This window comes from Eucyclogobius newberryi, unplaced genomic scaffold (assembly GCF_026437365.1).
Source record: "Eucyclogobius newberryi isolate DKJ021-1_F unplaced genomic scaffold, fEucNew1.0.hap1 SCAF_2, whole genome shotgun sequence".
Classification (NCBI taxonomy): domain Eukaryota; kingdom Metazoa; phylum Chordata; class Actinopteri; order Gobiiformes; family Gobiidae; genus Eucyclogobius; species Eucyclogobius newberryi.
In genome coordinates, this window is record NW_027315834.1 from 1,735,005 (window position 1) to 1,762,813 (window position 27,809).

At 53.7% G+C, this 27,809-nt stretch overlaps 1 protein-coding gene across 1 annotated transcript; it reads left to right on the plus strand.

The window, feature by feature from the left end:
- Positions 1–398: 398 nt before the first annotated feature.
- Positions 399–25,667, plus strand: taf1c (TATA-box binding protein associated factor, RNA polymerase I subunit C). The gene is made up of 15 exons (XM_072454666.1): positions 399–844; positions 1,786–1,870; positions 5,676–5,725; positions 6,015–6,110; positions 6,913–6,959; positions 7,780–8,030; positions 9,854–9,967; positions 12,085–12,202; positions 13,385–13,456; positions 13,522–13,657; positions 15,393–15,524; positions 17,939–18,122; positions 19,433–19,570; positions 21,898–22,757; positions 25,443–25,667. The coding sequence occupies exons 1-15, from the start codon at positions 719–721 to the stop codon at positions 25,590–25,592; spliced, it is 2,559 nt and encodes an 852-aa protein (XP_072310767.1). The 5' UTR covers positions 399–718; the 3' UTR covers positions 25,593–25,667.
- Positions 25,668–27,809: the final 2,142 nt, after the last annotated feature.

Sequence of the window (27,809 nt, forward strand, 5' to 3'; positions counted from 1 at the left end):
ATATTATATATATATATATATATATAATATATATTATATATATATATATAATATATATATATATTATATATATATATTATATATATATATATATATATAATATATATATATAATATATATAATATATATATATATATATATATTATATATATATATATATAATATATATATTATATATAATATATATATTATATATAATATATATATTATATATAATATATATATTATATATAATATATATATTATATATATATATATAATAAATCTATATATATATAATATATCTTTTGAGGAGACTTCCGGTTCGCGCATGCGCAGCTTTACATTTCCTGTTCCGGATATAGCTCCGCCCATTCTACAGCGGAAACGTGCCGCGTGACTGATGTTTCGGAAGTAACTCTCACGTGGGTCCAGCTCGTGGACAGAGGACCGAGGACACAGGACACAAGACAGCACCGAGGACAGAGGACACGGAGGACTCTGGGACATAGTTTAATCTGCTTTTCACTGTCAGAGGAAAGTTGTGGTTTTGGGCGTTACAAAAATGAATTGAATGGATGAAGCAGCTGAGCGGCTCTGACTGTCCCGGTCTGCACCGGGTCTGCACCGGGTCTGCACCGGGTCTGCACCGGGTCCCGCACCGGGTCCCGCACCGGGTCTGCACCGGGTCCCGCACCGGGTCTGCACCGGGACTCGCACCGGGTCCGCGGCCGCGCTCATGGACCGTGAGTTTCCCTCGGTTCTGTTCCCGGGCTTCTACAACACCGGGCCCCCGGTGACGGGTCTGGGACACTGCGCCGGCTCCTGGGGAAGCTACAGCCGGGTCCGACCCGACGGAACACGGGTAAAACACTCAGATCTGCAGCGCCGCTATTCTCACTTTGTGACGTCACTTCACTTATGACGTCACTTTGTGGCGTATCCCGTGGTGAAGATTCAATGTGACCATGTCACCATGGTGACCTGTGGGTCATACTTCTGGAATAAGTCAATTATCCCAAAAAACAAGGGCAATATTCAGCTCTTTTACTTCCACTGCTGTATAAGTCGCACCAGCCAAAAGAACAGCACAACACAGAAGATAAAACATATATAAGTCGCACTGGAGTAAATAACAAATCATATCACATACAACTCTAAATATAAGTGTGTGTGTGTGTGTGTGTGTGTGTGTCTGTCCCGTAGAGCTTCATGTTGTGTGTCTTTGTCCCGTAGAGCTTCATGTTGTGTGTCTTTGTCCTGTAGAGCTTCATGTTGTGTGTCTTTGTCCCGTAGAGCTTCATGTTGTGTGTCTTTGTCCTGTAGAGCTTCATGTTGTGTGTCTTTGTCCCGTAGAGCTTCATGTTGTGTGTCTTTGTCCTGTAGAGCTTCATGTTGTGTGTCTTTGTCCTGTAGAGCTTCATGTTGTGTGTCTTTGTCCTGTAGAGCTTCATGTTGTGTGTCTTTGTCCCGTAGAGCTTCATGTTGTGTGTCTTTGTCCTGTAGAGCTTCATGTTGTGTGTCTTTGTCCTGTAGAGCTTCATGTTGTGTGTCTTTGTCCTGTAGAGCTTCATGTTGTGTGTCTTTGTCCTGTAGAGCTTCATGTTGTGTGTCTTTGTCCTGTAGAGCTTCATGTTGTGTGTCTTTGTCCCGTAGAGCTTCATGTTGTGTGTCTTTGTCCCGTAGAGCTTCATGTTGTGTGTCTTTGTCCTGTAGAGCTTCATGTTGTGTGTCTTTGTCCTGTAGAGCTTCATGTTGTGTGTCTTTGTCCTACAGAGCTTCATGTTGTGTGTCTTTGTCCTACAGAGCTTCCTGTCCCAGCACGCTGCAGCTGGAGAGACTTGGAGCCACACGGAGCCTGTCCCGGTGCCGCTGCTCCCGCCCAAACACAGTGAGTGCTTCTGGGAGTAAAGATCAGAATGAAGGAGGGCGGGGCAAGGAGGGCGGGGCAAGGAGGGCGGCGCAAGGAGGGCGGGGCAAGGAGGGCGGGGCAAGGAGGGCGGGGCACCGATATCGACCAATATTCACGACATCGAGTAATATCAGTTCAGTCCAAAACCACCGCCTTTGGTAACGAAAGAGTTAACTCTGTCTGAGGAGGAGGAGTCTGAGGAGGAGCAGGAGGAGTCTGAGGAGGAGCAGGAGGAGCAGGAGGAGTCTGAGGAGGAGTCTGAGGAGGGTCCGAGGAGGAGGAGGGAGGAGACTGAGGAGGAGGAGAGAGGAGACTGAGGAGGAGGAGAGAGGAGGAGGAGTCTGAGGAGGAGGAGGAGTCTGAGGAGGAGGAAGGTCTGAGGAGGAGGAGGGTCTGAGGAGGAGGAGGAGGGTCTGAGGAGGAGGAGTGTCTGAGGAGGAGGAGGGTCTGAGGAGGAGGAAGGTCTGAGGAGGAGGAGTGTCTGAGGAGGAGGAGTGTCTGAGGAGGAGGAGTGTCTGAGGAGGAGGAGTGTCTGAGGAGGAGGAGGAGTGTCTGAGGAGGAGGAGGAGTGTCTGAGGAGGAGGAGGGTCTGAGGAGGAGGAGTGTCTGAGGAGGAGGAGGGTCTGAGGAGTGTCTGAGGAGGAGGAGGGTCTGAGGAGGAGGAGTGTCTGAGGAGGAGGAGTGTCTGAGGAGTGTCTGAGGAGGAGGAGTGTCTGAGGAGTGTCTGAGGAGGAGGAGGGTCTGAGGAGGGTCTGAGGAGGAGGAGTGTCTGAGGAGGGTCTGAGGAGGAGGAGGGTCTGAGGAGGAGGAGGGTCTGAGGAGTGTCTGAGGAGGAGGAGTGTCTGAGGAGTGTCTGAGGAGGAGGAGTGTCTGAGGAGGAGGAGTGTCTGAGGAGGAGGAGTGTCTGAGGAGGAGGAGGGTCTGAGGAGGAGGAGTGTCTGAGGAGGAGGAGTGTCTGAGGAGGAGGAGTGTCTGAGGAGGAGGAGGGTCTGAGGAGGAGGAGGGTCTGAGGAGGAGGAGGGTCTGAGGAGGAGGAGTGTCTGAGGAGGAGGAGTGTCTGAGGAGGAGTGTCTGAGGAGGAGGAGTGTCTGAGGAGGAGGAGTGTCTGAGGAGGAGGAGTGTCTGAGGAGGAGGAGTGTCTGAGGAGGAGGAGTGTCTGAGGAGGAGGAGGGTCTGAGGAGGAGGAGTGTCTGAGGAGGAGGAGGGTCTGAGGAGGAGGAGGGTCTGAGGAGGAGGAGGAGTGTCTGAGGAGGAGGAGGGTCTGAGGAGGAGGAGGAGGGTCTGAGGAGGAGGAGGAGTGTCTGAGGAGGAGGAGTGTCTGAGGAGGAGGAGGGTCTGAGGAGGAGGAGGGTCTGAGGAGGAGGAGGGTCTGAGAAGGAGGAGGAGGGTCTGAGGAGGAGGAGGAGGGTCTGAGGAGGAGGAGGAGTGTCTGAGGAGGAGGAGGGTCTGAGGAGGAGGAGGGTCTGAGGAGGAGGAGGAGTGTCTGAGGAGGAGGAGTGTCTGAGGAGGAGGAGTGTCTGAGGAGGAGGAGGGTCTGAGGAGGAGGAGTGTCTGAGGAGGAGGAGTGTCTGAGGAGGAGGAGTGTCTGAGGAGGAGGAGTGTCTGAGGAGGAGGAGTGTCTGAGGAGTGTCTGAGGAGGAGGAGGGTCTGAGGAGGGTCTGAGGAGGAGGAGTGTCTGAGGAGGGTCTGAGGAGGAGGAGGGTCTGAGGAGGAGGAGGGTCTGAGGAGTGTCTGAGGAGGAGGAGTGTCTGAGGAGTGTCTGAGGAGGAGGAGGGTCTGAGGAGGAGGAGTGTCTGAGGAGGAGGAGTGTCTGAGGAGGAGGAGGGTCTGAGGAGGAGGAGGGTCTGAGGAGGAGGAGGGTCTGAGGAGGAGGAGTGTCTGAGGAGGAGGAGTGTCTGAGGAGGAGGAGTGTCTGAGGAGGAGGAGTGTCTGAGGAGGAGGAGTGTCTGAGGAGGAGGAGGGTCTGAGGAGGAGGAGGGTCTGAGGAGGAGGAGTGTCTGAGGAGGAGGAGGGTCTGAGGAGGAGGAGGGTCTGAGGAGGAGGAGGGTCTGAGGAGGAGGAGGAGTGTCTGAGGAGGAGGAGGGTCTGAGGAGGAGGAGGGTCTGAGGAGTGTCTGAGGAGGAGGAGTGTCTGAGGAGTGTCTGAGGAGGAGGAGGGTCTGAGGAGGAGGAGTGTCTGAGGAGGAGGAGTGTCTGAGGAGGAGGAGTGTCTGAGGAGGAGGAGGGTCTGAGGAGGAGGAGGGTCTGAGGAGGAGGAGTGTCTGAGGAGGAGTGTCTGAGGAGGAGGAGGGTCTGAGGAGGAGGAGGGTCTGAGGAGGAGGAGGAGGAGTGTCTGAGGAGGAGGAGGGTCTGAGGAGGAGGAGGAGGGTCTGAGGAGGAGGAGGAGTGTCTGAGGAGGAGGAGGAGTGTCTGAGGAGGAGGAGTGTCTGAGGAGGAGGAGGGTCTGAGGAGGAGGAGGGTCTGAGGAGGGTCTGAGGAGGAGGAGGGTCTGAGGAGGAGGAGGAGGGTCTGAGGAGGAGGAGGAGTGTCTGAGGAGGAGGAGGGTCTGAGGAGGAGGAGGGTCTGAGGAGGAGGAGGGTCTGAGGAGGAGGAGGAGTGTCTGAGGAGGAGGAGTGTCTGAGGAGGAGGAGGGTCTGAGGAGGAGGAGTGTCTGAGGAGGAGGAGGGTCTGAGGAGGAGGAGTGTCTGAGGAGGAGGAGTGTCTGAGGAGGAGGAGTGTCTGAGGAGGAGGAGGGTCTGAGGAGGAGGAGGAGTGTCTGAGGAGGAGGAGTGTCTGAGGAGGAGGAGGGTCTGAGGAGGAGGAGGGTCTGAGGAGGAGGAGTGTCTGAGGAGGAGGAGGAGTGTCTGAGGAGGAGGAGTGTCTGAGGAGGAGGAGTGTCTGAGGAGGAGGAGGGTCTGAGGAGGAGGAGGGTCTGAGGAGGAGGAGGGTCTGAGGAGGAGGAGTGTCTGAGGAGGAGGAGTGTCTGAGGAGGAGGAGCGTCTGATGAGGAGGAGCGTCTGAGGAGGAGGAGGGTCTGAGGAGGAGGAGTGTCTGAGGAGGAGGAGGGTCTGAGGAGGAGGAGTGTCTGAGGAGGAGGAGTGTCTGAGGAGGAGGAGGGTCTGAGGAGGAGGAGGGTCTGAGGAGGAGGAGTGTCTGAGGAGGAGTGTCTGAGGAGGAGGAGTGTCTGAGGAGGAGGAGGGTCTGAGGAGGAGGAGTGTCTGAGGAGGAGGGTCTGAGGAGGAGGAGTGTCTGAGGAGGAGTGTCTGAGGAGGAGGAGTGTCTGAGGAGGAGGAGGGTCTGAGGAGGAGGAGTGTCTGAGGAGGAGGAGGGTCTGAGGAGGAGGAGTGTCTGAGGAGGAGGGTCTGAGGAGGAGGAGTGTCTGAGGAGGAGTGTCTGAGGAGGAGGAGTGTCTGAGGAGGAGGAGGGTCTGAGGAGGAGGAGTGTCTGAGGAGGAGGAGGGTCTGAGGAGGAGGAGTGTCTGAGGAGGAGGAGGGTCTGAGGAGGAGGAGTGTCTGAGGAGGAGGAGGAGTGTCTGAGGAGGAGGAGGGTCTGAGGAGGAGGAGTGTCTGAGGAGGAGGAGGGTCTGAGGAGGAGGAGTGTCTGAGGAGGAGGAGGGTCTGAGGAGGAGGAGGGTCTGAGGAGGAGGAGTGTCTGAGGAGGAGGAGTGTCTGAGGAGGACATATTTAGGACAGATTATGCTGTAACTGGTTCTACACATTTTAAAATAGTTGTTCTCTTTATTTTAGAATAAAATGTCCCTCCTGTCGCTGCACCTTTAGATTGAAGATGATGTTTATGATTTTCAGATTTATTTTGGTCTTCAACACCTGCCGATCCTCTGGACTTCAGTGACCACGTAAGTCCTACGCCCATGTCCTACTCCCATGTCCTACTCCCATGTCCTACGCCCATGTCCTACGCCCATGTTCTACTCCCATGTCCTACTCCCATGTCCTACTCCCATGTCCTACTCCCATGTCCTACGCCCATGTCCTACGCCCAAGTCCTACGCCCATGTAAGTCCTACGCCCATGTCCTACGTCCATGTCTTACACCCACGTAAGTCCTACGCCAACGTAAGTCCTACGCCCACGTCCCCCGCGCTCCCGTGTCAGACATGAGCCCACATTAATGTTTAGTTTCAGTTGCAGAATTTCTTGGTGGACCACTCTGCAGACGCCTTCTGTCCCATGGCCAACGTCCTGGGACAAACTATGACGTTTAGAAAAGAAGCTCAGAAGGTAAGAAACGTGTCACCGAGGGCCACAGACCGAGGGCCACAGACTGAGTGGCCACAGACTGAGGGCCACAGACTGAGGGGCCACAGACTGAGGGGCACAGACTGAGGGGCCACAGACTGAGGGGCCACAGACTGAGGGCCACAGACTGAGGGGCCACAGACTGAGGGGCACAGACTGAGGGGCCACAGACTGAGGGGCACAGACTGAGGGGCCACAGACTGAGGGGCCACAGACTGAGGGGCCACAGACTGAGGGGCCACAGACTGAGGGGCACAGACTGAGGGGCCACAGACTGAGGGGCCACAGACTGAGGGGCCACAGACTGAGGGGCCACAGACTGAGGGCCACAGACCGAGGGCCACAGACTGAGTGGCCACAGACTGAGTGGCCACAGACTGAGGGCCACAGACCGAGGGCCACAGACCGAGGGCCACAGACTGAGTGGCCACAGACTGAGGGGCCACAGACTGAGGGGCCACAGACCGAGGGCCACAGACCGAGGGCCACAGACCGAGGGCCACAGACCGAGGGCCACAGACCGAAGGGCCACAGACCGAGGGGCCACAGACCGAGGGGCCACAGACCGAGGGGCCACAGACCGAGGGGCCACAGACCGAGGGGCCACAGACTGAAGGGCCACAGACTGAAGGGCCACAGACTGAAGGGCCACAGACTGAGGGGCCACAGACTGAGGGGCCACAGACTGAGGGGCCACAGACTGAGGGGCCACAGACTGAGGGCCACAGAGGACGTGCTCCTGGGAGCTCGTGGCTCATAGTCGTGTTAAACTCGTGTGTTACAGATCAACATGTGTGAGAGCGACTTCATGGACAAGCTCCGGTCCAAAGAGTGAGTATCTGTGGACATGATGGAACGTCCCCTTTAAACCCGCTCCACCCTAACCCTGTGTCCCCTCCACCCTAACCCTGTGTCCCCTCCACCCTAACCCTGTGTCCCCTCCACTCTAACCCTGTGTCCCCTCCACCCTAACCCTGTGTCCCCTCCACCCTAACCCTGTGTCCCCTCCACTCTAACCCTGTGTCACCCTAACCCTGTGTCCCCTCCACCCTAACCCTGTGTCCCCTCCACTCTAACCCTGTGTCCCCTCCACCCTAACCCTGTGTCCCCTCCACCCTAACCCTGTGTCCCCTCCACTCTAACCCTGTGTCCCCTCCACTCTAACCCTGTGTCCCCTCCACCCTTACCCTGTGTCCCCTCCACTCTAACCCTGTGTCCCCTCCACCCTAACCCTGTGTCCCCTCCACCCTAACCCTGTGTCCCCTCCACTCTAACCCTGTGTCACCCTAACCCTGTGTCCCCTCCACCCTAACCCTGTGTCCCCTCCACTCTAACCCTGTGTCACCCTAACCCTGTGTCCCCTCCACCCTAACCCTGTGTCCCCTCCACCCTAACCCTGTGTCCCCTCCACCCTAACCCTGTGTCCCCTCCACCCTAACCCTGTGTCCCCTCCACTCTAACCCTGTGTCCCCTCCACTCTAACCCTGTGTCACCCTAACCCTGTGTCCCCTCCACCCTAACCCTGTGTCCCCTCCACCCTAACCCTGTGTCCCCTCCACCCTAACCCTGTGTCCCCTCCACCCTAACCCTGTGTCCCCTCCACTCTAACCCTGTGTCCCCTCCACCCTAACCCTGTGCCCTGCCCCTCCAGCTGCACCCTGAGCACCCGCTCAGCTCACCTGGACGCCTGCAGCCGCCTGCTCTCTGACACTCTGCATCTCGTCCCGGTGGAGCTGCTCGGGTCACTGCTGCACGAGGAGCTCAGTCAGCAGAAGCGAGACGCTGCGTTCTGCGAGGCCAATACCGGAGGGGCCCTGGACTTCATCCCTTTGGCCCCCGGGGCATCGGAGGGGCCTCTGTCCGGGTGTCTGGTCTACTCCTCCAATAGAGCGGACAAACTGTGTATCCTTTACTTTACGCAAGACATAAAGTAGAACTAACTCACATTTTCAACATTTACAACTTTACAAATCCCTGTGCTTCACTTCTCTCCTCTGCACATGCTCAGTTAGAGCTTCTCTCCTCTGCACATGCTCAGTTAGAGCTTCTCTCCTCTGCACATGCTCAGTTAGAGCTTCTCTCCTCTGCACATGCTCAGTTAGAGCTTCTCTCTTCTGCACATGCTCAGTTAGAGCTTCTCTTCTCTGCACATGCTCAGTTAGAGCTTCTCTCCTCTGCACATGCTCAGTTAGAGCTTCTCTCCTCTGCACATGCTCAGTTAGAGCTTCTCTCTTCTGCACATGCTCAGTTAGAGCTTCTCTCCTCTGCACATGCTCAGTTAGAGCTTCTCTCCTCTGCACATGCTCAGTTAGAGCTTCTCTCCTCTGCACATGCTCAGTTAGAGCTTCTCTCCTCTGCACATGCTCAGTTAGAGCTTCTCTCTTCTGCACATGCTCAGTTAGAGCTTCTCTTCTCTGCACATGCTCAGTTAGAGCTTCTCTCCTCTGCACATGCTCAGTTAGAGCTTCTCTCCTCTGCACATGCTCAGTTAGAGCTTCTCTCTTCTGCACATGCTCAGTTAGAGCTTCTCTCCTCTGCACATGCTCAGTTAGAGCTTCTCTCCTCTGCACATGCTCAGTTAGAGCTTCTCTCCTCTGCACATGCTCAGTTAGAGCTTCTCTCCTCTGCACATGCTCAGTTAGAGCTTCTCTCTTCTGCACATGCTCAGTTAGAGCTTCTCTTCTCTGCACATGCTCAGTTAGAGCTTCTCTCCTCTGCACATGCTCAGTTAGAGCTTCTCTCCTCTGCACATGCTCAGTTAGAGCTTCTCTCTTCTGCACATGCTCAGTTAGAGCTTCTCTTCTCTGCACATGCTCAGTTAGAGCTTCTCTCCTCTGCACATGCTCAGTTAGAGCTTCTCTCCTCTGCACATGCTCAGTTAGAGCTTCTCTCTTCTGCACATGCTCAGTTAGAGCTTCTCTCCTCTGCACATGCTCAGTTAGAGCTTCTCTCCTCTGCACATGCTCAGTTAGAGCTTCTCTCCTCTGCACATGCTCAGTTAGAGCTTCTCTCTTCTGCACATGCTCAGTTAGAGCTTCTCTTCTCTGCACATGCTCAGTTAGAGCTTCTCTCCTCTGCACATGCTCAGTTAGAGCTTCTCTCCTCTGCACATGCTCAGTTAGAGCTTCTCTCTTCTGCACATGCTCAGTTAGAGCTTCTCTCCTCTGCACATGCTCAGTTAGAGCTTCTCTCCTCTGCACATGCTCAGTTAGAGCTTCTCTCCTCTGCACATGCTCAGTTAGAGCTTCTCTCCTCTGCACATGCTCAGTTAGAGCTTCTCTCTTCTGCACATGCTCAGTTAGAGCTTCTCTTCTCTGCACATGCTCAGTTAGAGCTTCTCTCCTCTGCACATGCTCAGTTAGAGCTTCTCTCCTCTGCACATGCTCAGTTAGAGCTTCTCTCCTCTGCACATGCTCAGTTAGAGCTTCTCTCCTCTGCACATGCTCAGTTAGAGCTTCTCTTCTCTGCACATGCTCAGTTAGAGCTTCTCTCCTCTGCACATGCTCAGTTAGAGCTTCTCTCCTCTGCACATGCTCAGTTAGAGCTTCTCTCTTCTGCACATGCTCAGTTAGAGCTTCTCTCCTCTGCACATGCTCAGTTAGAGCTTCTCTCCTCTGCACATGCTCAGTTAGAGCTTCTCTCCTCTGCACATGCTCAGTGGTTTGTGCGTTTTAAAGTGATGGGCGTGGTCGACGTGGTGGGCGTGGTCCTTGACACTGCCTCAGGCTTCCAGCAGGTGGCGCTCACACCTCGGGCCGTGCTCTGCTCAGATGAAGTGAGCAGCTTCATCCTCAAAGGCCCCGCCCACCAGATCAGCTCTGAGTCTGTGTGTGGACACAGTAAGTCTCCTTCTGAAGCCTCCTACCTCCTCACTCCTCACTGAAGGCTCCTCACTCCTCACTCCTCACTCCTCACTCCTCACTGAAGGCTCCTCACTCCTCTCTCCTCACTCCTCACTGAAGGCTCCTCACTCCTCTCTCCTCACTCCTCACTGAAGGCTCCTCACTCCTCTCTCCTCACTCCTCACTGAAGGCTCCTCACTCCTCACTCCTCACTGAAGGCTCCTCACTGCTCACTGAAGGCTCCTCACTGAAGGCTCCTCACTCCTCACTGAAGGCTCCTCACTCCTCACTGAAGGCTCCTCACTCCTCTCTCCTCACTCCTCACTCCTCACTGAAGGCTCCTCACCCCTCTCTCCTCACTCCTCACTGAAGGCTCCTCACTCCTCATTAGACACCTCGCCCTCTGTGGGGCCTGGATGACTGTTGCGTTCTCTGTAAGTCACATGTTTGTTCACGTTGTGCGCTCTGTGTGTGTGTCAGGTTGTGTGGCGGTGCGTTCTCCATATGTCACATGTTTGTTCACGTTGTGCGCTCTGTGTGTGTGTCAGGTTGTGTGGCGGTGTGTTCTCCATATGTCACATGTTTGTTTACGTTGTGCGCTCTGTGTGTGTGTCAGGTTGTGTGGCGGTGCGTTCTCCATATGTCACATATTTGTTTACGTTGTGCGCTCTGTGTGTGTGTCAGGTTGTGTGGCGGTGCGTTCTCCATATGTCACATGTTTGTTTACGTTGTGCGCTCTGTGTGTGTGTCAGGTTGTGTGGCGGTGCGTTCTCTGTATGTCACATGTTTGTTTACGTTGTGCGCTCTGTGTGTGTGTCAGGTTGTGTGGCGGTGCGTTCTCTGTATGTCACATGTTTGTTTACGTTGTGCGCTCTGTGTGTGTGTCAGGTTGTGTGGCGGTGCGTTCTCTGTATGTCACATGTTTGTTTACGTTGTGCGCTCTGTGTGTGTCAGGTTGTGTGGCGGTGTGTTCTCCATATGTCACATGTTTGTTTACGTTGTGCGCTCTGTGTGTGTGTCAGGTTGTGTGGCGGTGCGTTCTCTGTATGTCACATGTTTGTTCACGTTGTGCGCTCTGTGTGTGTGTCAGGTTGTGTGGCGGTGTGTTCTCCATATGTCACATGTTTGTTTACGTTGTGCGCTCTGTGTGTGTGTCAGGTTGTGTGGCGGTGCGTTCTCTGTATGTCACATGTTTGTTCACGTTGTGCGCTCTGTGTGTGTGTCAGGTTGTGTGGCGGTGCGTTCTCTGTATGTCACATGTTTGTTTACGTTGTGCGCTCTGTGTGTGTGTGTCAGGTTGTGTGGGGGTGCGTTCTCTGTATGTCACATGTTTGTTTACGTTGTGCGCTCTGTGTGTGTGTCAGGTTGTGTGGCGGTGTGTTCTCCATATGTCACATGTTTGTTTACGTTGTGCGCTCTGTGTGTGTGTCAGGTTGTGTGGCGGTGCGTTCTCTGTATGTCACATGTTTGTTCACGTTGTGCGCTCTGTGTGTGTGTCAGGTTGTGTGGCGGTGCGTTCTCTGTATGTCACATGTTTGTTCACGTTGTGCGCTCTGTGTGTGTGTCAGGTTGTGTGGCGGTGCGTTCTCTGTATGTCACATGTTTGTTCACGTTGTGCGCTCTGTGTGTGTGTCAGGTTGTGTGGCGGTGCGTTCTCTGTATGTCACATGTTTGTTTACGTTGTGCGCTCTGTGTGTGTGTGTCAGGTTGTGTGGGGGTGCGTTCTCTGTATGTCACATGTTTGTTTACGTTGTGCGCTCTGTGTGTGTGTCAGGTTGTGTGGCGGTGTGTTCTCCATATGTCACATGTTTGTTTACGTTGTGCGCTCTGTGTGTGTGTCAGGTTGTGTGGCGGTGCGTTCTCTGTATGTCACATGTTTGTTCACGTTGTGCGCTCTGTGTGTGTGTCAGGTTGTGTGGCGGTGCGTTCTCTGTATGTCACATGTTTGTTCACGTTGTGCGCTCTGTGTGTGTGTCAGGTTGTGTGGCGGTGCGTTCTCTGTATGTCACATGTTTGTTCACGTTGTGCGCTCTGTGTGTGTGTCAGGTTGTGTGGCGGTGCGTTCTCTGTATGTCACATGTTTGTTCACGTTGTGCGCTCTGTGTGTGTGTCAGGTTGTGTGGCGGTGCGTTCTCTGTACCACTGTGGCGTCTGGAGTGTGACCTCAGCACAGGGGCCTCACCTGCTGCAGGCCCTGTCTTCTGCAGAGGCCCTCAGCTGCACCAGCCTCAGGTAAAGGACACATCATGTTAGAACACAGAACACACCTGGAGCTGCTTTAGCTTCAGTCACACTTTTAATTCTGTTTGAGGCCATTTTAGACCTTTTTTATGTTAAAAACCCTATAATGCCAAAGTAAAGGTTCAAGAGTATGTTTAAAAGCCAATAACAATGTGTGTGTGTCTCTGTGTGTGTGTGACTCTGTGTGTGTGTGTCTCTGTGTGTATGTCTCTGTGTGTGTGTGTGTGTGTGTCTCTGTGCATGTGTGTGTGTGTCTCTCTGTGCGTGTGTCTGTGCGTGTGTCTCTCTCTGTATGTGTGTGTGTGTCTCTCTCTGTGTGTGTGTATGTGTCTGTGTGTGTCTCTCTGTGTGTGTGTGTGTGTGTGTGTCTCTGTGCGTGTGTGTGTCTCTGCGTGTGTGTGTGTCTCTGTGCGTGTGTGTGTCTCTGTGCGTGTGTGTGTGTGTCTCTGTGCGTGTGTGTGTCTCTGCGTGTGTGTGTGTGTCTCTGTGCGTGTGTCTCTGTGCGTGTGTCTCTGTGCGTGTGTGTGTGTGTGTCTCTGTGCGTGTGCGTGTGTGTGTCTCTGTGTGTGTGTGTGTGTGTGTGTGTGTCTCTGTGCGTGTGCGTGTGTGTGTGTCTGTGTGTGTGTGTGTGTCTCTCTGTGTGTGTGTGTGTGTGTCTCTGTGTGTGTGTGTGTGTCTCTGCGCGTGTTTCTCTGCGCGTGTGTCTCTGTGTGTGTGTGTCTCTCTCTCTGTGCGTGTGACTGTGCGTGTGTCTCTGTGCGTGTGCGTGTGTCTCTCTGTGTGTGTGTCTCTGTGTGTGTGTGTGTGTCTCTGCGCGTGTTCCCCTGCGCGTGTGTCTCTGTGTGTATGTATCTCTCTCTGTGTCTGTCTCTGTGCGTGTGACTCTGTGCGTGTGTCTCTGTGCGTGTGTGTGTGTGTGCGTGTGTCTCTGTGTGTGTGTGTGTGTGTGTCTCTCTCTCTGTGTGTGTCTCTGCGCGTGTGTCTCTGCGCGTGTGTCTCTGCCCGTGTCTCTCTGCCCGTGTCTCTCTGCGCGTGTCTCTCTGCGCGTGTCTCTCTGTGCGTGTCTCTCTGTGCGTGTCTCTCTGTGCGTGTCTCTCTGTGTGTGTCTCTCTATGCGTGTCTCTCTGTGCGTGTCTCTCTGTGTGTGTCTCTGTGTGTGTTTGTGTGTGTCAGTCCTCATGTTGTAGGGGAACTGCTGGTGGTCAATGAGAGCGGAGCGGCCTTCCTGTGGAGCCTGGGACACGGGTACGATCAGCGTCCTGCTCTTGCTTCAGCTCCAGGGCTGTGTTTCACTCATGTTTGGTGTGCAGGAAGCAGCAGGTGCGCACAGAGGACTCCAACCTGTACTTCAACAGCCAGTCGTCATGGCGATGGTGCCAGTTCTCCGCTCACCCCAGAGTGATACTTTATGCTGACAGGACGGGGGCGGAGCTTACAGACATCAGGGTGAGACGTCTGACGGGGATTACACTCATTTCAATAGTCCTTAAAGAGGGTTTGATGGGACAGTTGATGGGACAGTTGATGGGACAGTTTGATGGGACAGTTGATGGGACAGTTTGATGGGACAGTTTGATGGGACAGTTTGATGGGACAGTTGCTAGGACAGTTTGATGGTACAGTTTGATGGTACAGTTGATGGGACAGTTGCTAGGACAGTTTGATGGGACAGTTGATGGGACAGTTTGATGGGACAGGTTGATGGGACAGTTGATGGGACAGTTTGATGGGACAGTTGAAGGGACAGTTGAAGGGACAGTTTGATGGGACAGTTTGATGGTACAGTTGATGGGACAGTTGCTAGGACAGTTTGATGGGACAGTTGATGGGACAGTTTGATGGGACAGTTGATGGGACAGTTTGATGGGACAGCTGATGGGACAGTTTGATGGGACAGTTGATGGGACAGTTTGATGGGACAGTTGATGGGACAGTTGATGGGACAGTTTGATGGGACAGTTTGATGGGACAGCTTGATGGGACAGTTTGATGGGACAGTTTGATGGGACAGTTGATGGGACAGTTGATGGGACAGTTTGATGGGACAGTTTGATGGGACAGTTTGATGGGACAGTTGCTAGGACAGTTTGATGGTACAGTTTGATGGTACAGTTGATGGGACAGTTGCTAGGACAGTTTGATGGGACAGTTGATGGGACAGTTGATGGGACAGTTTGATGGGACAGGTTGATGGGACAGTTTGATGGGACAGTTGAAGGGACAGTTGAAGGGACAGTTTGATGGGACAGTTTGATGGTACAGTTGATGGGACAGTTGCTAGGACAGTTTGATGGGACAGTTGATGGGACAGTTTGATGGGACAGTTGATGGGACAGTTTGATGGGACAGCTGATGGGACAGTTTGATGGGACAGTTGATGGGACAGTTTGATGGGACAGTTGATGGGACAGTTGATGGGACAGTTTGATGGGACAGTTGATGGGACAGCTTGATGGGACAGTTTGATGGGACAGTTTGATGGGACAGTTGATGGGACAGTTGATGGGACAGTTTGATGGGACAGTTTGATGGGACAGTTTGATGGGACAGTTGCTAGGACAGTTTGATGGTACAGTTTGATGGTACAGTTGATGGGACAGTTGCTAGGACAGTTTGATGGGACAGTTGATGGGACAGTTTGATGGGACAGGTTGATGGGACAGTTGATGGGACAGTTGAAGGGACAGTTTGATGGGACAGTTTGATGGTACAGTTGATGGGACAGTTGCTAGGACAGTTTGATGGGACAGTTGATGGGACAGTTTGATGGGACAGTTGATGGGACAGTTTGATGGGACAGCTGATGGGACAGTTTGATGGGACAGTTGATGGGACAGTTTGATGGGACAGTTGATGGGACAGTTTGATGGGACAGTTGATGGGACAGCTTGATGGGACTGTTTGATGGGACAGTTTGATGGGACAGTTGATGGGACAGTTGATGGGACAGTTTGATGGGACAGTTTGATGGGACAGCTGATGGGACAGTTTGATGGGACAGTTGATGGGACAGTTTGATGGGACAGTTTGATGGGACAGTTGATGGGACAGTTTGATGGGACAGTTGATGGGACAGCTTGATGGGACTGTTTGATGGGACAGTTTGATGGGACAGTTTGATGGGACAGTTTGATGGGACAGTTTGATGGGACAGTTTGCATCCCGTGTGGTGTTTTTGCAGGTGCAGCCGTCCTCGTCCTGCCACACCCTGTTCCGCATCAGCCGCGCTGCAGAGTGTCGCAGCGGAGAGCGCCTTCTGCTCTGCCACTACCTGAGCCCAGTGCACACCTTCCACCACCTCGTCTGCACTCAGGTAGGCTCGCGCGCACGCCCTCGTCTGCACTCAGGTAGACCTGCACGCGCGCCTCGTCTGCACCCGGGTAGGCTCGCGCACACGCCCTCGTCTGCACTCGGGTAGGCTCGCGCGCACGCCCTCGTCTGCACTCAGGTAGGCCCGCACGCGCGCCTCGTCTGTACTTGGGTAGGCTCGTGCGCACGGTCTGCGCCCAGGTAGGCTCTCGCACGGCTCGTCTGCGCTCAGGTAGGCTCATCTGCGCTCAGGTAGGCTCATCTGCGCTCAGGTAGGCTCTCGCACAGCTCGTCTGCGCTCAGGTAGGCTCGTCTGCGCTCAGGTAGGCTCGTCTGCGCTCAGGTAGGCTCTCGCACAGCTCGTCTGCGCTCAGGTAGGCTCCCACACGTGTGAAGACGTTACATTATCTGTCATTCATCTCCTGGAGCCTGATCTAAACCTCGAGCGTCTCCAGGAGATCCACTGATTTACTGTGACATCACACTGGGGCGGAGCCGCATCACACTGGGGCGGAGCCGCATCACACTGGGGCGGAGCCGCATCACACTGGGGCGGAGCCGCATCAAATCAAATCAAATCAAATCAATTTATTTTTGTAAGGCCCAAAATCACAACAACAGTTGCCTCTGAGGGCCACAGGGAGAAATGAATCAACAATGTCATCACACTGGGGCGGAGCTGCATCACACTGGGCGGAGCTGCATCACACTGGGGCGGAGCCGCAGCATCACACTGGGGCGGAGCCGCAGCATCACACTGGGGCGGAGCCGCAGCACACTGGGGCGGAGCCGCAGCATCACACTGGGGCGGAGCCGCAGCATCACACTGGGGCGGAGCCGCATCACACTGGGGCGGAGCCGCAGCATCACACTGGGGCGGAGCCGCAGCATCACACTGGGGCGGAGCCGCATCACACTGGGGCGGAGCCGCAGCATCACACTGGGGCGGAGCCGCAGCATCACACTGGGGCGGAGCCGCATCACACTGGGGCGGAGCTGCATCACACTGGGCGGAGCTGCATCACACTGGGGCGGAGCTGCATCACACTGGGCGGAGCTGCATCACACTGGGGCGGAGCCGCAGCATCACACTGGGGCGGAGCCGCAGCATCACACTGGGGCGGAGCCGCATCACACTGGGGCGGAGCCGCATCACACTGGGGCGGAGCCGCAGCATCACACTGGGGCGGAGCTGCATCACACTGGGGCGGAGCTGCATCACACTGGGGCGGAGCCGCAGCATCACACTGGGGCGGAGCCGCATCACACTGGGGCGGAGCCGCATCACACTGGGGCGGAGCCGCAGCATCACACTGGGGCGGAGCCGCATCACACTGGGGCGGAGCCGCATCACACTGGGGCGGAGCTGCATCACACTGGGCGGAGCTGCATCACACTGGGGCGGAGCTGCATCACACTGGGCGGAGCTGCATCACACTGGGGCGGAGCTGCATGTGTTTCTATAGAGGACATTTCCACGGTTACCACGGTTACACAATTCACACATTTTCAGTGATCAATCCGAGCGTTTAAAGTCCTGTTCAGGTGTTTTTCAACTCAAAGGTGAGAGGAAATGACTCATGTGCACTTTGAATTAACCTTGAATGCACTTTAAATGCACTTCAAATGAACTTTAAATGCACTTTAAATTAACTTTAAATTAACTTTAAATGCACTTTAAATGAACTTTAAATGCACTTTAAATGCACTTTAAATGCACTTCAAATGAACTTTAAATGCACTTTAAATTAACTTTAAATTAACTTTAAATGCACTTTAAATGAACTTTAAATGCACTTTAAATGCACTTTAAATTAACTTTAAATTAACTTTAAATGCACTTTAAATGAACTTTAAATTAACTTTAAATGCACTTTAAATGAACTTTAAATGCACTTTAAATGCACTTTAAATGAACATTAAATGCACTTTAAATGCACTTTAAATGCACTTTAAAGGTCAGATTGACCTCACAAAGACCTGTTTTTGGCCTCAATAAAAGTGTTCAATCCCCAGCAGTGTTTCCACCAGGATTTCAGAAGTGTATTTAAAAAAGAGCACATCGTTACTCCATAAAAGAGGCACAAACAAACAAAAAATAATATAACTTTATCAACAACAATGTATTTATGTACATGCTATATTTGCGCCTCCTGGTGGCTTCATTGTGATAGTTCTGTTGTTGTTTACTCCACCACTAGGCGGACAATAGGACCTGCTGTTTGAGAGCCTCATTATGTCTCCCTCCATGTCCTCAGAATCAGCAGAAGCTTTGTCTCTAATTAGACTTCGACACACAGTCAGATACTTTAGGGCAGCGTTGCGGCTTCTGATTGGTTCAGGATAACGGCGTGTCGGGCGTGTCTGTGATAACAGTGTGTGACCTCTGTCTGTAACCTTTGACCTCTGCTCTGTCAGTACTCTGCATACATCATGGATGAGCGCGTCCCCTGCGTGCCCATGCTCAAGTGTGACCACATGATGGAGGCCCCGCCCGTGTTCTGCCACGCCCTGCCCAGCTCTGCTCCTCACTCTGGAGGAACCGCCAAGATCCTGCTGGGCTCGCAGAGGTCCCAGGAGGTGACCCTACTGCAGTACTCAGGTGCGTCCCCTACTGCAGTACTCAGGTGCGTCCCCTACTGCAGTACTCGGGTGCGTCCTCTACTGTAGTACTCGGGTGCGTCCTCTACTGTAGTACTCAGGTGCGTCCTCTACTGTAGTACTCAGGTGCGTCCTCTACTGTAGTACTCGGGTGCGTCCTCTACTCTAGTACTCAGGTGCGTCCTCTACTGTAGTACTCAGGTGCGTCCTCTACTGTAGTACTCAGGTGCGTCCTCTACTGTAGTACTCAGGTGCGTCCTCTACTGTAGTACTCAGGTGCGTCCTCTACTGTAGTACTCAGGTGCGTCCTCTACTGTAGTACTCTGGTGCGTCCTCTACTGTAGTACTCTGGTGCGTCCTCTACTGTAGTACTCAGGTGCGTCCTCTACTGTAGTACTCTGGTGCGTCCTCTACTGTAGTACTCAGGTGCGTCCTCTACTGTAGTACTCAGGTGCGTCCTCTACTCTAGTACTCAGGTGCGTCCTCTACTGTAGTACTCAGGTGCGTCCTCTACTGTAGTACTCAGGTGCGTCCTCTACTGTAGTACTCAGGTGCGTCCTCTACTGTAGTACTCAGGTGCGTCCTCTACTGTAGTACTCAGGTGCGTCCTCTACTGTAGTACTCAGGTGCGTCCTCTACTGTAGTACTCTGGTGCGTCCTCTACTGTAGTAATCAGGTGCGTCCTCTACTGTAGTACTCAGGTGCGTCCTCTACTGTAGTACTCAGGTGCGTCCTCTACTGTAGTACTCTGGTGCGTCCTCTACTGTAGTACTCTGGTGCGTCCTCTACTGTAGTACTCAGGTGCGTCCTCTACTGTAGTAATCAGGTGCGTCCTCTACTGTAGTACTCAGGTGCGTCCTCTACTGTAGTACTCAGGTGCGTCCTCTACTGTAGTACTCAGGTGCGTCCTCTACTGTAGTACTCAGGTGCGTCCTCTACTGTAGTACTCAGGTGCGTCCTCTACTGTAGTACTCAGGTGCGTCCTCTACTGTAGTACTCAGGTGCGTCCTCTACTGTAGTACTCAGGTGCGTCCTCTACTGTAGTACTCAGGTGCGTCCTCTACTGTAGTACTCTGGTGCGTCCTCTACTGTAGTACTCTGGTGCGTCCTCTACTGTAGTACTCAGGTGCGTCCTCTACTGTAGTACTCAGGTGCGTCCTCTACTGTAGTACTCAGGTGCGTCCTCTACTGTAGTACTCAGGTGCGTCCTCTACTGTAGTACTCAGGTGCGTCCTCTACTGTAGTACTCAGGTGCGTCCTCTAAGGGGTCCTGAGGCGTTCCCACACAGAGACTGTCTGTTGTGTTTTCAGGAGGAAGGGCAGAGGCCTGTGTGAGTCGAGGCCCCGTCCAGGCCCTGCTGAGGCCCAGGGACAGTCTACAGCACCTGTCCACTCAGCTGCCCCACAGGACAAAGGCGTCCCAGGACAGGCTGGCCCACCTTGCCACAGGTACGACTAACCACACGTGACACTCGGGTCACTACACTTCCACACAGAGAAACTAAAGTATATAAACTTGTATAAAACTAGTATAGAATGGTCAAAATTTCATCTCCACTAATTCAGATGGAGATGATTGACAGGTGGATTAGCCAGTCAGGAACCTGAACGATCCGTCTGGATCAAAACCAACATGGCAGCTTATCATAAACTATAAATGTTTCACATGCATCACTGAAATAAAGTCATGTGACTCGAGGGGACCAGACAGTGTCGGGAGGGGCGGGGCCACACATTTTAGTATCGGGAGGGGCGGGGCCACACATTTTAGTATCCATACAAGTATATTACAAGTATTTTACAAGTATTTTACAAGTATATTACAAGTGTATTACAAGTGTATTACAAGTGTATTACAAGTGTATTACAAAGTACTTGTAAAGTACTTGTAAAGTACTTTGTATTTTACAAGTATTTTACAAGTATCTTACAAGTATATTACAAGTATATTACAATTACTTTACAAGTATTTTACAAGTATATTACAAGTACTTTACAAGGGACATTTCAGTCAATACCAATACTAATACCACAAGTGTGCATAAATATATAGAATATTTGGTGCACATGAGGCCTTCAGATATTATTATTCACAAATGCAATTACACTGCGTTTCAAATGATGATGTAAATGCCATTTTTCTCTGATTTTGTCTGAACGTCAATATAAATGACAGTTATCATATTTAGTAGTTAAGTGTTACGTTATTGCAGTATTTTATTAAAAAATAAAAACTTAAATTGCACCGTTCCAAATGATTTGCACAACAGTTTCAAACCATGTTATTGTTGTAAAGAACTGAAGATGATCATTTATTAAATTAGAAGCATTAGCGGCTCATATTTACTGAAATCTAAAGCAATTTCAATCTAAGCATCTCGTGTGGACACAGAACCCCTCGTGTGGACGCAGAACCCCTCGTGTGGACATAGAACCCCTCGTGTGGACACAGAACCCCTCGTGTGGACACAGAACCCCTCGTGTGGACACAGAACCCCTCGTGTGACCATAGAACCCCTCGTGTGGACACAGAACCCCTCGTGTGGACACAGAACCCCTCGTGTGACCATAGAACCCCTTGTGTGGACACAGAGCCCCTCGTGTGGACACAGAGCCCCTCGTGTGGACACAGAGCCCCTCGTGTGGACACAGAACCCCTCGTGTGGACATAGAACCCCTCGTGTGGACACAGAACCCCTCGTGTGACCATAGAACCCCTCGTGTGGACACAGAACCCCTCGTGTGGACACAGAACCCCTTGTGTGACCATAGAACCCCTTGTGTGGACATAGAACCCCTCGTGTGGACATAGAACCCCTCGTGTGGACACAGAACCCCTCGTGTGACCATAGAACCCCTCGTGTGGACACAGAACCCCTCGTGTGACCATAGAACCCCTCGTGTGGACACAGAGCCCCTCGTGTGGACACAGAGCCCCTCGTGTGGACACAGAGCCCCTCGTGTGGACACAGAACCCCTCTTGTGGACACAGAACCCCTCTTGTGGACATAGAACCCCTCTTGTGGACATAGAACCCCTCTTGTGGACATAGAACCCCTCTTGTGGACATAGAACCCCTCGTGTGGACACAGAACCCCTCGTGTGACCATAGAACCCCTCGTGTGGACACAGAACCCCTCGTGTGACCATAGAACCCCTCGTGTGGACACAGAGCCCCTCGTGTGGACATAGAACCCCTCGTGTGGACACAGAACCCCTCGTGTGACCATAGAACCCCTCGTGTGGACACAGAACCCCTCGTGTGACCATAGAACCCCTTGTGTGGACACAGAGCCCCTCGTGTGGACACAGAACCCCTCGTGTGGACACAGAACCCCTCTTGTGGACATAGAACCCCTCTTGTGGACATAGAACCCCTCTTGTGGACATAGAACCCCTCGTGTAGACACAGAGCCCCTCGTGTGGACACAGAACCCCTCGTGTGGACACAGAGCCCCTCGTGTGGACATAGAACCCCTCGTGTGGACATAGAACCCCTCGTGTGGACACAGAGCCCCTCGTGTGGACATAGAACCCCTCGTGTGGACACAGAACCCCTCGTGTGGACACAGAGCCCCTCGTGTGGACATAGAACCCCTCGTGTGGACATAGAACCCCTCGTGTGGACACAGAGCCCCTCGTGTGGACATAGAACCCCTCGTGTGACCATAGAACCCCTTGTGTGGACACAGAGCCCCTCGTGTGGACACAGAGCCCCTCGTGTGGACACAGAACCCCTCGTGTGGACATGAGGACATTAATGAACTCTGTTGCAGGTTTGGCCGCCGCCTCTTTGAGGAACGTCGCGTCTGAAGAACGTTTCTGTGTTTTCCAACTTCTACAAACTGGAGACATTTTCTATCAAATCCTGGAGAAGGAGGAGTCAGCAGGGACGGGCCCTTCAGTCTGCGGCCAGAGGGGCCCCCCACTCAGCTCAGACTCACTGTCCGTCTGGAGACAGTGGCTCCAGAGACTGGCGAGGAATCACCACGGCAACGAGAAGAAACCTGGTCACGCCATGGTGAAATGTCACCTTCAAATGTCCCAACCCAAAAGCAGAAGGAGACGGCAGCAGCACCCGGGGACGTCCCAGCACCCGGGGACGTCCCAGCACCCGGGGACGTCCCAGCACCCGGGGACGTCCCAGCACCCGGGGACGTCCCAGCACCCGCGCTCCGCTCCGCCCGGCCTCACCGAGGAGGTGGTGCCACTGACTGAAGATGTGCTGCCCAAAGAGTGGGGCGACGACCTGAGCAGCAGACTGACGGCGTCCTGGGACAACGAGGAGGGCTGGCACGCCTGGTGGAGCGAGCGTCTGGGCGTCAACCGAGCGGAGAAGATGCAGGCGCTGAGGAGGAGGCGCAGGAAGGAGAAGGAGGTGAAGAGGGCCAGCGGACTCACTCTGCTGGCCATGTCCGGCAGTTTCACCTCCTCCGTCAGCTACCAGTCCGACCTGAGCGAGCTGAGCGACTGGGCGTGGTCAGACTCAGGAGGGGCGGGGCTACACTCTGAAGACACTCCAGAGAGGCGGAGGCTCACCCCGGTGCCCGCGGCCTCGGAGGAGACGGAGGTCCTGGCACGGCCCCTGGTAGAGGCCCCCAGCGTTGAAAGAAGACCTCAGCACCTTCAGTTTCAGGTACAGTTCACTGCTCCATGCGCCTCCTGCTGGACACTCACATGTACTGCAGCCGGTTTAAAGGTTTTAAGTCAAATTATAATATATAATAATCACTCTTTTTAATTAGAATCTGCTCTTTTTTGTAAAACAATGTTTTGCAATAAACAATAGTCGATATTCATTTGTTGCATATCTTCAAAACCACACCCCCTGCACGTGTGCTCCACCCCCTGCGCGTGTGCTCCACCCCCTGCGCGTGTGCTCCACCCCCTGCACGTGTGCTCCACCCCCTGCGCGTGTGCTCCACCCCCTGCACGCGTGCTCCACCCCCTGCACGTGTGCTCCACCTCCTGCGCGTCTGCTCCACCTCCTGCGCGTCTGCTCCACCTCCTGCGAGTGTGCTCCACCCCCTGCGAGTGTGCTCCACCCCCTGCGAGTGTGCTCCACCCCCTGCGAGTGTGCTCCACCCCCTGCGAGTGTGCTCCACCCCCTGCACGTGTGCTCCACCTCCTGCGCGTCTGCTCCACCTCCTGCGCGTCTGCTCCACCTCCTGCGAGTGTGCTCCACCCCCTGCGAGTGTGCTCCACCCCCTGCGCGTGTGCTCCACCTCCTGCGCGTCTGCTCCACCTCCTGCGCGTCTGCTCCACCTCCTGCGAGTGTGCTCCACCCCCTGCGAGTGTGCTCCACCCCCTGCGAGTGTGCTCCACCCCCTGCGAGTGTGCTCCACCCCCTGCGAGTGTGCTCCACCCCCTGCGCGTGTGCTCCACCTCCTGCGCGTCTGCTCCACCTCCTGCGCGTGTGCTCCACCCCCTGCACGTGTGCTCCTCTTGAACTGCACCTCCTCCTCTACATGTCTCTGACACGTCCCTTAGGGCCAGATGAGACTCTCAGGGTCGTTCTCAATCTGTGAATCGAGTCCTTGAGTTAGCCCCGCCCCCTGAGGCCGTCTCATTAAAGGAACTTTAACTTTAACTTTAAACAGTTTCATATTCAACCTTCCGCTCGTTTATAATCATGTGTTGAAACCCCAGGGCACTCGGTGAGGAGGGAGCCAAAGTCGGGTTACAATAGGATGTAGAGAGCCCTTTATCAGGAGTTCCCGCCCTGTGGGCGGGGCTTACCCAGAGTAGGATATAAAACGAAAGTTACGGATGTAACTACGGTTCTATGAATCCTGGATGACTGCCAGAGGCGGAGCTTAAGCACTGAATGATCATCTTTTGCGCATGCACAGGTCGAGAAACTAATGACAACAAAGTCACCTGTGACCTCGCTGTGACCTCGCTGTGACCTCGCTGTGACCTCGCTGTGACCTCGCTGTGACCTCGCTGTGACCTCTCTGACCCACGTGAAGCTATATAGTCACGTGACACAGAGAGCCCCGCCCCTTTTCTTCTCGCGAGCAACATGGATTCTGAGGAACTGATCGCTCTGGCGGTCATCCAGTATTCATAGAACCGTAGTTACATCCGTAACTTTTGTTCTATTTCATCCCTCCTGACCTCCAGAGGCGGGGCCCTAAGTAGTGGATGACAAATATCAACAATGTCCCGAGGGATCCCATAGGACAATACAAAATGTGAGATAAGACACGCCTACCTTACGAGGAGGAGGGGTGTGGTCTCAGGACCCCCTCTAGTGGATTGGGGACTGCCACATTGAGTCTATAGAATGTAGATGGGTGAGAGGGGTTTGTAGTGCGTCCAACACCAGGGACAAACCCTAAGACGGGGGCGGGGCCACACGGCGTCTATGAGGGTGAGGCCGCGCGCCCCCGTCAAGAAAAGTGAAATGTTCCCGTCACTTCCCACTGAGGCACCATCAACACGGTCAGGCCAACAAGATATTGCAGCCACATAAACTCGAGGGTCGATGGAGACTGTCCCAGTTTCAGGAGTTCCTACAAGAACTCCAGGATGGTGGAACCTGCAGTGGATCCAGACCCCGCCTCTGGCACCAACCATTAAAAAGCTTCCATCGATTTGTGTACAACCGGCGTGTAGATGGAGCCCGTGCACTGGAGGTTGTGTTCTATCTCCTCAGCGGGCCCTGCCGGGCCCCAAAGCGGCCACACCCAGAGCTGAAGATGCCCTGGATCCAGGGGGCGGGGTCTCGGGAGCCGCAGCAGAGGCTGTGCAGCAGCGGAAACCAAACCCTGGCCACCAGGAGAAGGCTGTGCCCCCTTGATGGACCCTCAAGAGGGTCGGGGAAATCCGAGGGAGAGGTGGAAATGCATGAAGTAGAGTTCTGGGCCCAGAGGGCCGGCACCGTCCATCAGGGGAAACCAGAGGGGACAGTGAGTCTCTGGACGCTCTGGACCTCTGCCAGTGTCCACTCCCCGGGCAGTGGACACTGGCGGGATAGAAAATCCGCCACCACATTCCGTGGACTGGAAATGTTGGACGCTCTCAAAGTGAGAAAGTGGAGAGGAGCCCACACAAGGAACTGTCGAGTCAAATCCATCAGTCTCACCAACCTGGGGCCCCCAAGTGGTTGATGTGAGGAACCACCGTGGTGTTGTCGGAGGGAACCGGAAGCACTGGAAGGAAGTGTGCCAGGCGCACTGCCTAAATATGGGGCACCAGCAGCTCTGTAAGAAGTGAAACGCTCTGAAAAGTCCATTTGTCTTGATGTGGGACCTTTAAACCCAAAGATTAAACGAAATAAATAAATATTTGAAATGCTGTGTTTTGTGTGTTTCAGACCCCGGGGCCCAAACCTGTCGAGTCCACGAGAGAAGCCTTCAGCTGGTCCTCACAGGGCCAGTCCCGGTCCCCGTCCCTGTCACAGTCGCTGTCCCAGTCCCTGTCCCTGTCCTCTCAGCTCAAGAAGAAGTCTCGGATGGGATTTTAGGACGGAAAAGGAAAAGAACTTTTGAAGCAAATACTATTTCTAAAAACAATGATGAGTTTTATTTTGGACCAGGGTCTGAATCACTTGTGTTTGTAGTATCACTATCATGCAGATCGCTATGGCAACAGGCCCCAATCAGATCAGACCCTTAATGGGCCCTTGATCATGCATGAAATGTGCCATGAAAATATGGTGAAATATTGGTAAAGAAGGAATGTGTTTTATGAAGTGTCATTTGCATAAACTTTATAATATCTATATATAATTAAATATATATATATATATATATATATATATATATATATATATATATATATATATATATATATATATATATATATATATATATATATATATATATATATATATATATATATATATATATATATAATAATAATAATGTATAAGATGACGACAGATCAAACTGAAGAATGTGTTATTTTTAAAGTTAATGTTCATTTTCTTTAATAAATATAAATCTTTTACAAAGTGACATTTTTCTAATGAATAATAAAGAGCAAAACAAACACAACAATTCACAGGAAATTTACACAGACGAGGACGTCCCCATGTGACTCTTATTAGTGTGATCAGCGTCTCTCACCTCCGTATGACACACACAGAGCGCCTCACACAGAGCGCCTCACACAGAGCGCCTCACACACACAGAGCGCCTCACACACACAGAGCGCCTCACACAGAGCGCCTCACACACACAGAGCGCCTCACACACACAGAGCGCCTCACACAGAGCGCCTCACACAGAGCGCCTCACACACACAGAGCGCCTCACACACACAGAGCGCCTCACACACACAGAGCGCCTCACACACACAGAGCGCCTCACACAGAGCGCCTCACACAGAGCGCCTCACACACACAGAGCGCCTCACACACACAGAGCGCCTCACACACACAGAGCGCCTCACACAGAGCGCCTCACACAGAGCGCCTCACACACACAGAGCGCCTCACACACACAGAGCGCCTCACACACACAGAGCGCCTCACACACACAGAGCGCCTCACACAGAGCGCCTCACACAGAGCGCCTCACACACACAGAGCGCCTCACACACACAGAGCGCCTCACACAGAGCGCCTCACACACACAGAGCGCCTCACACACACAGAGCGCCTCACACACACAGAGCGCCTCACACACACAGAGCGCCTCACACACACAGAGCGCCTCACACAGAGCGCCTCACACACACAGAGCGCCTCACACACACAGAGCGCCTCACACAGAGCGCCTCACACACACAGAGCGCCTCACACACACAGAGCGCCTCACACACACAGAGCGCCTCACACAGAGCGCCTCACACAGAGCGCCTCACACACACAGAGCGCCTCACACACACAGAGCGCCTCACACACACAGAGCGCCTCACACACACAGAGCGCCTCACACACACAGAGCGCCTCACACACACAGAGCGCCTCACACAGAGCGCCTCACACAGAGCGCCTCACACACACAGAGCGCCTCACACACACAGAGCGCCTCACACAGAGCGCCTCACACACACAGAGCGCCTCACACAGAGCGCCTCACACACACAGAGCGCCTCACACAGAGCGCCTCACACACACAGAGCGCCTCACACAGAGCGCCTCACACACACAGAGCGCCTCACACAGAGCGCCTCACACACACAGAGCGCCTCACACACACAGAGCGCCTCACACAGAGCACCTCACACACACAGAGCGCCTCACACAGAGATCCTCACACACACAGAGCGCCTCACACACACAGAGCGCCTCACACACACAGAGCGCCTCACACACACAGAGTGCCTCACACAGAGCGCCTCACACACACAGAGCGCCTCACACACACAGAGCGCCTCACACAGAGCGCCTCACACACACAGAGCGCCTCACACACACAGAGCGCCTCACACAGAGCGCCTCACACACACAGAGTGCCTCACACAGAGAGCCTCACACACACAGAGCGCCTCACACACACAGAGCGCCTCACACACACAGAGCGCCTCACACACACAGAGCGCCTCACACACACAGAGCGCCTCACACACACAGAGCGCCTCACACAGAGCGCCTCACACACACAGAGCGCCTCACACAGAGAGCCTCACACAGAGCGCCTCACACACACAGAGCGCCTCACACACACAGAGCGCCTCACACAGAGCGCCTCACACACACAGAGCGCCTCACACAGAGCGCCTCACACACACAGAG

Excerpts from the sequence above, each read along its gene's own strand:
- taf1c (XM_072454666.1), top strand. The coding sequence starts at position 719 with ATGGACCGTGAGTTTCCCTCGGTTCTGTTCCCGGGCTTCTACAACACC. Across the intron at positions 6,111-6,912 it reads TTAGAAAAGAAGCTCAGAAG|ATCAACATGTGTGAGAGCGA; the intron begins GTAAGAAACGTG and ends CGTGTGTTACAG. Across the intron at positions 8,031-9,853 it reads CAATAGAGCGGACAAACTGT|GCTTCCAGCAGGTGGCGCTC; the intron begins GTATCCTTTACT and ends ACACTGCCTCAG.